At 37.0% G+C, this 12,307-nt stretch overlaps 1 protein-coding gene across 4 annotated transcripts in view; it reads left to right on the forward strand.

The window, feature by feature from the left end:
• Positions 1–12,307, forward strand: part of AKAP6 (A-kinase anchoring protein 6) — a 291,212-nt gene that overhangs the window by 207,772 nt on the left and 71,133 nt on the right. For all 4 annotated transcript variants that reach the window (XM_054828350.1, XM_054828353.1, XM_054828351.1 and 1 more), the window contains exon 9: positions 676–796. In XM_054828350.1, the coding sequence (XP_054684325.1) occupies positions 676–796 (121 nt within the window). The remainder of the gene's footprint in view (positions 1–675; positions 797–12,307) is intronic.

The following is a 12,307-nucleotide window of genomic DNA, read 5'->3' on the forward strand; positions in this document are numbered from 1 at the left end:
CTTATTCTAATGATTTATTTTGTTGAAAACCGTAGTGATCCTCCTTTGAATTTTAATGATTGCTGGCTATTCAAGGATTCATTGTTTTGACTTCCTGTCCTTACCTTTGTTTCTTACATGTCTGTAGGGAACACCTGTCTAATACTGTATCTGGCCTTAGTTCTCACTGGCTTACCATATTCACTCAAGCCTATCTTAAGGCGTTAAGTTGAAATGCTAGCTACTCATCCATGAAAATAAATGTAGGATATTTACAGAGATAGGCAGATAGACAGCAGAGGGATGGCTGAATGGATTGAGTCGTTTTTCGATGAAAATAATATTTTTATATGAATTATATCAAGATGATTGTTGCAAAGTTTGCTCGATATAAAGCCAGCACTTTAAAAACCAATGAACAACAACATCTATGGGGGATTTCTATTTCAAAATTTTTGAAGCAAATGCAGTATGCCAACAGTTGTCAGGATTTGGCATTAGCCGCTGAATTTAGGTCATGGCACTGGCTTAAATTGGATTTCAGTTTTCATTTTCATCCACTCTGTATAAATACAGAATGTCTCTTTAGAAATATAACTAGGAACATCATGAGTTTTCAAGAATATATTATTCTAATACAAGATTTTAACAACTACACAGTATTTATGCATAATACATTTTGTTCCTTATCTACAGCCTTTTGGACTTTGATTCAGAATACCAGGAGCTCTGGGATTGGCTGATTGACATGGAATCCATCGTGATGGACAGCCATGACCTGATGATGTCAGAGGAGCAGCAGCAGCATCTTTACAAGGTTAGCGCTACCGTTACTGCCTTTACCTAGCTATAGAAGATCTGATTAGCTTGACAAGTCTTTCTCTCACAGGATATCGCTGCGTTCATTGTATGTATCATGGTGTCTATTAGAATTCCCTTCCCTGTCCCCAACCTCATTTCCATCCCCTGTGCGCTGACAGGCTGCACCGACATCATAATTGCAAGAAAGTTCCCTTTATCACATTCTATTTGGTGTAATTCTATAGAAGGACAAAGATTTGTCTTCAAGATGAATAGAAATAAATGAAACTGCATTAATAAATAGACTGAAACAAAATGAAGGAAAAAAATGAAATGGTAGCATTTAACAAAATGTGTTTTGATTGGAGCTTTCAGCTGGATTTTTATCCACCTTTCAGACCTCTTCTGGGAAGAAAGAAATTTGCCTTGATTTTGGTTTGCTGCTGCCAGGATACAGGACTTTTCAATTTAATTTTTATTAGTTATACATAAAGCAGACATTGTCATGTTAAGTCATCGCACTTGCTTGTGATTTCAGCAAAATGATTTTGAATTTGCATATTGATTATAGGGTCTTCATCTAACATACATATATATATATGTACACACACACACACACACTCACACGGTTTCTCTTATTTGTCATAGCAGCCTTAGCCCAGAAGCTTTATAACTTCTTTTAGATAGATAGTACTTTTAAGAAGTTCCCCAAAATGTGTGATTTGATCTTAAAATTGATTCAGGCTTTACTGTGTATCTGAGAAGCTGTAGTCTATGGTCTGAGGGGCGATGGGGGAAAGAAAGGAGGGGCTTTCGACAGAAATATCAGGCTGCAGTAAATCTTCCTCATTTAGGCAATTTTTATTGGAGTAATTCTGACAGTTGTCATCCTTGAATTGCTTTGAGCATATGGCATATTTCAAAGAGCAGATTGTGAATCATAAAAAATAAAATTAATAACTAACCACAGAATCAGCAACAGTATAATGACAAGAAACAACTACCCTCTAGCTTTTTTTTATTTCTTATCGAATAAATGGTACATTCAAGGTCAAATAGAAGTTGTTTTCTTTCTTCTATGATTGCACGATTTGATAATTTCTTAAATATATTTTATTTTTTCTTGCTTTGGCATCCTAATTTCTGGATTGTCTTCTTGCATTTTATTCTTTCTAATTTTACTCCTTTTATTTAAAAGACACAATGAGAAAGGGTTGTCACATGAGTTAAAATATGTTTGTAAATGGAAATATGGTTTGGGTCCAAACTATTTTAGGCTTCAAGTGAGTTTAATTCAGTGGCCTCCATTTCTTGCTTTGGCAATCATTTCTTATTTTTGCTAATGTCTTCTTCCTAACTTTCTAAATATTTAGTCAGACAGTCCTGGCCCTGGCTAGGCTCGGAAATGAACAATGTCAGAAATGCGTATAAAGTTTCTTGTGAATCTAAAATAACGTGTTCTGGTAGGGCCTGTCCATACAAGACCAGCTTGTACCATGCCTAATCTAACCACTACTTGTAGTCCTACACTAAAAAACCAATAAACTTAAATTTTAAGGAAACAGTCCATCCATCAGTCTGAAAAGGAGCAAAGCTTCAGCAGCCAGCCCAAGTATTTTAGGTGCTATTCAGGATACTTCCCTTTCTGATATCCAAATGTAACCATTAAGAATACATTAAGAATGGTACGGCTGGGATAATAATGCATGGTGAGAAGAATAAAAAAGGGCAATAATTTAAGAATTAGTTTGCAGTACAGTGTGGTAGCAAAATGAGGAATATTGTATATTCAAAATGGGAAGTAATAGTCTCTTAATATTATGAAATTCTGTATTATGATAGGCATGACACTTCCAAAAGCAGAAAGTTTCTTCCAGAGAGAGTAGCTGAGTCTGTAGCCTGTGCAGCACAGACAAACCAGCGCTGCTTCCAAAGCACAGGCAGCTTATTTGCTCTGCAGTTTCCTCAGGGCGGCATCTGCTAATTAATAGAGCCCCCATCTCAAAAGTACCTGTCTGGTCACTGTAAAACCACTTGAAGAAGGGTAGAAACAGTCTGCCTGCCCTCCCGCGGTGACTATTCTTTGCATATTCCTTTCTAATGAAAGCAGCAAGCAAATTGTTAAGGATTGAAGGAAAGACTTAACTAGAAAGGTGGAGTTTGGTTTAGAGATGACTAAGGAGTGTCCATAACATAAAGCAGGAGGAGTATTTGCAGGTAATGTAAAAAGCTTGAGTGCATAGCATTAAGATTTATTAGCCTTTCAAAAAAAAAAAAAAACAACCCACCTCCTAAAGAAGTGTTGAAAGCCCCATAATTTCAGACATTTAAAAGTAGACAAAAGAAAACATTAGCAAATGTAATTGAGGGAACAATTCTGCATGAGCAAAGGAGAGATCAGATAAATCACTAGGTCTTTATCATCCTTAATTTCAGAGATTCACGTAACAATGAATCATGCCCTCAAAAACAGTATTAATAGTTTTATAAAACTACCCTAGCAAGCCTCTCTTCTAATCAATAGTGACGCCCTTTTTATTTGGAGGCTCTTATACAGAGTGGTGGATGTTCTAGTGCTCGCGGCTAAGGGGCACTGCCTCCGCTTCACGGGGAACACAGCCCTTCTGGTCTGTAGGGAGAGAAATCTGTGAAGAGAAATTCAGGCAGCTATTATTATCAGAATTCCTCAATGATGTGGGGTGTTATGCAAACACAGGTCTTGCTTTAGTTATTCTTTATCCGTTACAGCTTCAAATGTGAACCTGTTAATTGCGCTCTCTGCATTTTGGTGGATTCTCCTAAACCCACAGATCCCTCTTCTCAGTTATTGAGCTGACAAGTAATTGCACCTCTGAGCCAGCTCAGCAAGCTGCCTCTGCCAGGGAGCCTGCTGTGGTATCACTATTACCAACAGTAATCATTGCCCCTAAGGAGTCTACGAATGGGAAGGAGCAATGATAAAACAGGTAAATCGGAAGGGAAAAGCATACATTAAAGCAGCACAACGTAATATATAAATGCTAAAATTGCATATGGGAAAATAAAATGTATTTTCATGGTTAGACTATTTTCCTAGTACTCTATTTTCAGATTTAATATAGATTTAAGTCAACTCTCAGCTTAATTTTGTTTTGTAATATTCCAGGAGCTTCGTAGTTTTTTATTAGGATCCTTATTATCTCTCTTTAACTAGGTTTTATTTTGCCCTTAATATAATAGCAGCAGCACAGCCATATTTTTTTTAACTCTGAATATGTATGTATGACTTTCTCTGGATTTCTTAGATTTTAGTGCAAAGATTTACAAAAAGAGAAAACTATTCTTCCTCAATATGCTCCCCCATAGCCCTAAATGATTTCAGCTTTACAGTCTTAAACTAGCTAATGATTTTGAAAATCAACTAGTGTTTGATAAAATGGCAGTCACGGAATGAATTTCTGACAGTTTATTTGTCCTCTAATGCTTTACCTATTAACTAAGAAAAAATTAAAAGGAGCATTTCCATGTTTTCGGACTCTCACTTCTTTGTACTGTTCTAATAGCTCAGTTTAATGCCAAATGTATCATGTTTATTTCATTTTAATCTACTGCATGTGAGCCTGATCTCATAAGCTCTGAGTACACAGAACTTGCATTGACTTCAGCTGTATTCATATGCTGTTACTGGAGGATCAAACCCAAAGAATTTAAACTCTGCTAATTAGCCCTTTAGTGGGAACTCGAGTAATTCTGTACCTTGAATGTTCAAAAATGAAGCAAATCAGTATTTACAGGAACAGTGGAGATTAGAAATGAGTATACTAGGCAGAAAAGTTAACGATAATTCTTTCCATTTTCCTCCGAAGATTAATTGCAAAACTTAATTGTGTTAGATTAAAACCCCATTTAAATAAGTACAGTATGATTGTTAAAATTGTTAGTATGTTCAGAATAAAATTAACTAAACATTTTTAAATATCAAATAAAAGGAACGACATTTTTCTGTCTGATTACAAGTAATGTATGGTGGTTTTAATTCAAACTGCATAAGCCGTAAGTCTTGCAGTACTAACTCTCCAGCAACGATGGTCATGATAGATGGAAAAAGACACTTATGTAGAAGTGCAGATTTTGGAAACATTTAGTTGGCACACGGCTTTTGAACAGGTTAACTGCAAAACTATTTCATCAAAGGGAAGCAGTTCACCGTATTAAGTAACATGAAAAAGCACATCAAAAGCTAAGGATACCTTTCCAAAAAAAGTTGAGGGGAAAAACTTCTCGCAGCAGTTTTTGTTTGCCTACTGGAAGCTATCCCTCCTCGGAAGGTGCAGTTCATTTTCTCCTCTGGGTGTGCTGCTGCTCCATTGTGCCTTTCTCTCTGGCTCAGTGTGCTGTGGCCCTGAGTGGATCAAACAAACCGTGGTGAAAGTTTCCCTCATTTGCATCACTTCTAGACAGCCCTGTCGTACTCTTTGCTGACAGGAAATCACTGTCTTTGTCACCTTTTTTCAGTGATCTCCTTTTGGCAGAGATTGGCCATGTGACCAGGATTAATCACAACAACAGTTCTGGCTCAGAACTCAATGACATGTTTTCCTCAGCACTTCAATAATGGTGTAGAGGAGTCAGTAGGAAATGACTACATTAATTTCAGAGTGAAAAGATAATTAACACTTAAGGACTAGTGCTATAACCTATGGAGCTATTATTCAAATTAAAACTAATTTATTGCAAACTTGCGAAACCCCACCACCACCACCCTGTCCTTTAATGCAACTGTTAAAATAATCTTACAAGAGTTCCCCAGTTTAAAGAGAAGCACAAACTATATTTAACGCGGTAATATAAATACAGAAAAACTTAAACATTTGAAACTGGAGGCTGAAGTATGTAGAGTGCTTACTTAGATGATATGAATAGGATACTGGCAAACAAAAGCAGCAGTGTGCTCCTAGAATGCTGTGCTTCAAGGAGTTTCCTTGGCAACAGAAACGCAGTTCCAAAAGTAGACAGAACTTTCCTCAGAAAACATACTATTAATAACAACCTTCCGGAACAACTTGGAACAATTTGACTACTTGGCAATAATAATGCCAAGTGTTCTGCAAATTAATCTAACACATAACAGTTATATGTTTCTCTTGCCCATAATTCTCCTGAACTGGGGGACTGAGTTCTCTGCTGTTAGAGGATACAAATGTGCAAAGCGGTTCCAAATGCTGCACAAGCAGAGAGAAGGCTCAAATAGCAGCAGCCTATGAGGATCAATTAATGTGCTTCGTATCATTTTAACTTGTAAAACAGATTAGTTTAATTGGATTACTTTGTTCCATTTAAAACAAGTCCTGCGTACCTACTGAAGCCACATTGTAGTTCAGTCTTTATTTCAAGCAGATTTTCCATATAAAGAAAACTTATTAAAAGATTAACAGCCTGTAGAGTGATATATTTGGATAATATGCTTAGGGGACTGGTTATAAACTAGAAAACGTGAAGATTTTTGCTCCTACGCTGCATATTCTGCACGGTCCGGGATGCCTTCTGTCTGTCTGGTAATCTGTCAGTGCCTGCACAGAGCTGCTAAAACAGTCGGTGGGAGATGATGATGATCATTGCTTTGGAGGAAGCTCTCAGCACACTGCAGGATTGAGCCCCTTGTAGGTAGTAACTACAAATCTGCTATGCGTGCAGTATTTTTAGGTATGTCATCATTTCTGTATGAGCCAAGAGAATAAACTAATTTCAGATTTGCCTTGCCAATAGGAATCATTAGAATTCCACTAAAGGCCATAAGTTTACCAGACAGGAAAGGTAAGCTGTGCTACTACCTCGACTTTTCGTGAATTCTTAGATCTAAAGGTTAAAAGTAATCAATATCTCATTGTGCAGCCTGATAATAAGTAATAACCATGATGTTAAAATCTAAATGATTGCAGATAGCACTTAGGTGTGTTGATCCATTTGGAAGGGATTTTTAATTGCAATCAGAATAGTCATTATAGTTTGCTAATAAACTTTTAGGCTACCTTGCAAAAATTACCACCTTTTTGAAATATGACTTTAATGCTATTAGCAAATTATGTCCCAAATTATGTCCCAAAGTAAAAGCTTTTATTTTATCTGACAAAGCATATGTAACACTTTTTTTAAAAAGTGAAAGATTATTCTGCTAAATAATATCAATGGAGATATTCATTAGCAATAGTAAATTACAGCATTACTTATAACTACATACATGGATTGCTACATGCCTCAATGGAAGCTGTTCTTTGCCGTTGACATTGTAGTATGTTTTTAACTGTCATGTATAGTAAAATGACTGCGCTAAGTTTTGCTCAAAACTCTGACTTCAGTTACTGTTCTTCACGAAGTTCAGTAATTTCCATTTGTTAGGCTGGTGTTTTTTTTTTTTTTTTTCCCCCAACAGATCAAGAACCTCTATGACTTTCCATGCTAGGTAGGAAAATGAACTGTTTTGTATGAGAGGTCTCAAAAATGCCTGATACCCCAAGCAAGAGTAAAAATCTGACTGCTGTTAGAACATCAATTAAATGAGTTCAGGACCTGACACAGCAAAGTTTCCTAGTCTCTTATTGCAAGGGGTGATGAAATTGGTTGACTTTTTCTACACAAGTATTTTCACTTCAGTTGCATTGGAGAACAGAGTGAAAACTCCTTTGTGACACATCCTATAACAACCAGCTCGTTCTTCAGTGGTCCATATGTTTAACTTTGTAATATGATTAAATTCCTTGCTACTTCTGGCAAATTTTATATGTTAAAAAGCAGAAAAGAAATAATTGTTGGCGAAAAGTCTTACTTAAAGCAGAGAAATTTACAACAGGAAAACACTGATTACTGTGTCTACAGAATTACAAAGTCTAGAGAATGGATAAAGAAAGAATACGAAAAATATTTTTACATTTTCTTGGTTGCTTCCATAATATATTTCAAATGTAAACATGCATTTTTAAAGGCAGCGTTGTAATTTCTGTGGAGCAGACTCCCTGTATTTCTGCAAGAAGTGGCTTCATGCATTTCACAAGAGTAAGTGGGTTTCTCCCATTTCTTCCCAGCATGACATTGAAGATGAACTTCACATTGTAGCAAAGCAGTATTTACTGAGCTTGTAGCAAAAGCCAGCACAGCTTTTGGGAGATTAAAGCAGTGTGTCTAGAATGAAAGAGGCATTCGACTTCAAACAAAAGTAAATGTGTACCACATAGCTGTCATCACCATTCCTTACTACAGCTGCAAAATGTGGACAATTTACAGTCATCACGTCAAGCATCTTAGTCGACTCCACATGCTCTGTCTTTGTGCCCTTGCTGGTATAAAATGGTAGGATAAGGTCCCAAGCAGTGAGACCTTAAAGCATTGTCAAATACTCAGCACTGAAGCAATAGTCTGGCACAGTCAGCTGTGGTGGTTTGAGTGCGGATGTCCAGCAGTAAAGTACCCAAAGCCATTTTCTGTTCATCAAGCATGTGTAGTTTTTTTAAAAATGGAGATGGCACCTTAATTCACCCCAAAGGATGATGAAAATTACAACCTTCATTGCTTTCTATATGCTAGGGCTGCCTGGTGTCCAAACAAGGTAGCAAGGGCTCAAAATTAGTCTCAGATATACTAAATTATTCACATTCTCTGAAGTACAAGTAAGGATAGCTGAAGTATAGCAGCACTCTAGCTTAATCATTGGACCAAGAGCCCCTAAGAAAAGGTCTTATAGTTGTGCTGTTATATGTGCAGTCAAACACCAGGGACAACAATACCGGTGCTGCAATGTTCTTCAGTACCCTGAACTGAGTGAAGAGGCCCTAGGATGCTCCAAAGCATGGGCATGTTCTGATTTACATTGTTCTTAGCGCAACCTTTCCAAATCTTATCCTTTGGTCTAAAGCAGTTTAAGTTATCTGTATTTTCTTGTTTCCTGACACACTGGATCACATGCAGACCACATGTAAGCAGTGCAGAGTCCTAGGAGCTGCCCACTCTGAGGCTAGTATTTAATGTATTATGGCAGATTTTATGAAAGTTCGTATGAATCAGCTGACTAAAAACATCTCATGAAGTGATTTGTGAATTTGCACTCACAATTCACTCATAAAGTCTCATATACAATAATGTCAGATAAGGGGTATCAGCTCTCTATAAAGACAAGGAAATTCAAAGAAGCCAGGGCTGCTTTTTCTTTGTCACCCTGCATCTCAGAACCTTTAGTCTAATATTTCGCAGCCTTTGTTCTGGGTTGTGAAACCATGTACTATCTTTAAGATCTTATATAATGACTATATAACATAAAAATGGCTCCATCAGGTCGGAGAATGGTGTGTCCTATGCATTTCTCCAGATATTTTTCTTCCATGAGGTTGTCCAGTAATCCTAAACCTACGTAATCTTACAGAAGCCGTAGCATCCTGTCTCAAGGAGTTCCACAGGTTTAACCCCACACTGTGATGAGCCACCTTCTGTGCAGTGTGGCTGTGCATCTGGCTGCTCTAAAGCTGCCTTCCACTGGTCTCACCAAATAATATATTGAAATAAAATAGCATTAGAAGTGTTAATAGCACAATGACAACATAGTTTTTGAAGTTGTGTGTGGAAATGTTCTTGGTTTTTTAGCAGCTTGGTGGATTAGGCTTTTTTAGAGGGATGCAGATAAAAATATCCCTAGCAAAAAATATCCAGGGCAACAGTATTACCCTATTCCTCATGTTAGTTGCCAATTTGTAATTCACTTTCCTATTTTTTCACTTCATACTCCAGGAGAAAATATATTTTTTTCTAAACTCATAAGAATTATGTGCTTTATCCATGATGTTTTGCTTCATAAACATAACACAGGAAATACTATTTTCTTTCCCAATTACTCCTCATCAGTACACCTCATAAATAATTGATACTGTAATGTTTCTTTTTAAAAAATAAACAAAAAAAATGACCACAGAAAACCTTTTTAGCAGGTGTTCTATATGAAACCCAAATTCACTAAATCTCAATAAAGTTGCAATGGCAATACATTCAACGCATACGTACCTAAATTATAAAAAATAAATTGCAGTGAAGTATACCAGTTTATAATCTCCTGAATTTCTATTTGTATATGTATTTGTATTTTTATATAGATGATATATATTTATATATTGAAAATACATAAAATATCAATACAGAATATTGATATAAAATTATTTATTTGTCTGTACTCGTAACCTTTTTACATAAGGTTAGGTGATGTTTTTACATTGTGTGCATACATTTTTAATACATTGTACTAAAAATAGCTACAGCATTTTGTGCTAACTTCTTCTTCTAACAAGGTAAAATGAGAGATCGCTATAAATTCATTCATAGTTGTTGCAGTTGTGGTTGCATCAGGTTCAATGGTGTCCTAGGGCAGGCTCCAGCCAAGTCCTGTGGCCAGTGAGAAACGCCTGTGGTGGTTCTTAACTTCTTGTGGGTGCTGATATTTTAGCATTGCAAAACATGGTTGCTGTAGAATTCCAGTGATCGTGAACTGTAATCGTTAAAGTTGGCTCTATGGAGAGATGCTTTTGGGTGAAGACAGCAGTTGTACCCTTCACATCCTGTTGTTGCAGAATGACAAGTGTTGTTACAGATGTGCAGGACAAACTCCAGCTGTGTCACTGAGCAGACCAGCAGCACACTGTCACAGGCTGCAGCGAAGGCTATGGAGAGGTTGTAGTTTCCCCAGGGGTCATCTGTGAAGACTAAATTAGATGACTACAGGAGCTAAGTAGACCAGCCTCTGTCATGAGGAGGTTCCTCTAATGGGTGATTCAGAGCAGAAGCTTAAGTTAAGCACTCTGAAATAGTTTCAGAAGAAACGTTTTCTCTCTTATCTCTCTCTCCACTGATTGTATAAAGAGGTTATGAAGATCAGCCTCACTCAGCATTACCTCTCACTGACTCTCAGTTATCATGAAAAGAAGGGTTTTTAGTACCATTGTGTCATGTCTATGCAATATTCCAGGTTGAAACCCTGCTGTGATGCATCCAGATTTTGACAGACATTACACTGGAGTTTGATCATCTCTGCTTTACCAATTGATTTTTCTTAGAAATGGGAGATGATAGATACAGAATTGCTGTTAGAGTTTTTCAGGTGGTAACTTACTAAAGATGAACATTAGCCTTTTTGAATGATGTATGGAGACTGACATACATGGTTTTTGCTGGCCTTCATCAAGGAGGACTATGTGTTGGCTATGCAGGTGGAAGAACAATAATTCCCAAGATCTCTTAGTGTGTTATCATCTGTGGAGAGATCAAACAAACACCATCAGAGGTGAGAAGTAGTTAGTTATGTGATCCCACTTTGCTGTCTCAAAAAGTTCATCTCTATTGTTTTTGGTTTTCAGTAAGCATATGTAATTTATAGTCAGGGTTCAGCAAGTCAGTAGTCAAATGTCTCGTAGTTTGAGCATGGAACATTGTTGCCTTTTTTGCCCCAGGTCCCAGAAAAAAAAAAAAGATAGAAAATACATTTTTTTTCATCTGAAAATATTTAGCTATGTACTAGAATACCTAAGGTGTTTATGCCGGAAGCTGAAACATGCAATACAGAGAGAGAGAGAGAGAAAGAAAATAAAGCAGGTGATCAAAATCACCCCTCTTTTCCACCTTTGCCTCTGTGAGCTGAGCTAAGGACCCTTCTGTCCATTCCTCTAACAGTAATGGTTAAAGGCTATGGCCATTGTGTTGTATGAGCCTTAGAGTGTCTTTGTGCAATCAGTTTCCTTGCTAAGAAGAGAATAAAATTCACAAGATGCCTACTAAATTTAAAATGGGTATGAAGATATCTATTTGATGCAGTTTTAATAAATTTATGGGATGATTTTTTTGTAAATATGGCTAAACAGCAGTTCTTCATCAACTCATGAATAAATGGAGCCCAGAGGATTAGGCACAAGGGAGCAGGTGTCATTGCAGGTATAGACTATTGGTCTGGGCTCCCTGGGCTCACCAAGGTTCAAGAATCAATCAAGGGAGTGAATAAAGAGCCAGTTTAAGACCAGAAATATTAAATTCTTCCATCTTACTTCCCCAAATGTAGCATATGAGACCTGAGACAACAGTCATATTAGAGTGGAAGGAAATATCTGCAATTACCTGGGTAAAAAACACCTAAAAATCATAGGACATAGTAGTAACTCTGAGCACCAGGAAAACTGGAACTCCAAACAAAAAAAGGCTTTGCTTTGAGGCGATAGAAACAATGGTTTAGTCTCTAAAAAGAATTGATCAGAAAGATACAAATAATTCTAAGTAAATTTAAAGCTATAAAAAGGTTTTCTTAACCACTATCAGAAACAGAAAAGAGGATATGGTATGGTGCCAGGAACTAGAGCACCCATGTGTAACTGGAGACAGAAAACATTTCTTATTTGTATCTTTTCCCCAGGATCGCTTGTGAAATACACAGTTCCCATTCACAGGGAAGACATTAGAGGAAAGCCGATATAATATATACCTCCAAAGAGTGGCCAAACTATCCAGAGAAGTGCCAAAACAGAAAGAGCAG

The sequence above is a fragment of the Grus americana genome, chromosome 5 (assembly GCF_028858705.1).
Source record: "Grus americana isolate bGruAme1 chromosome 5, bGruAme1.mat, whole genome shotgun sequence".
Lineage (NCBI taxonomy): Eukaryota > Metazoa > Chordata > Aves > Gruiformes > Gruidae > Grus > Grus americana.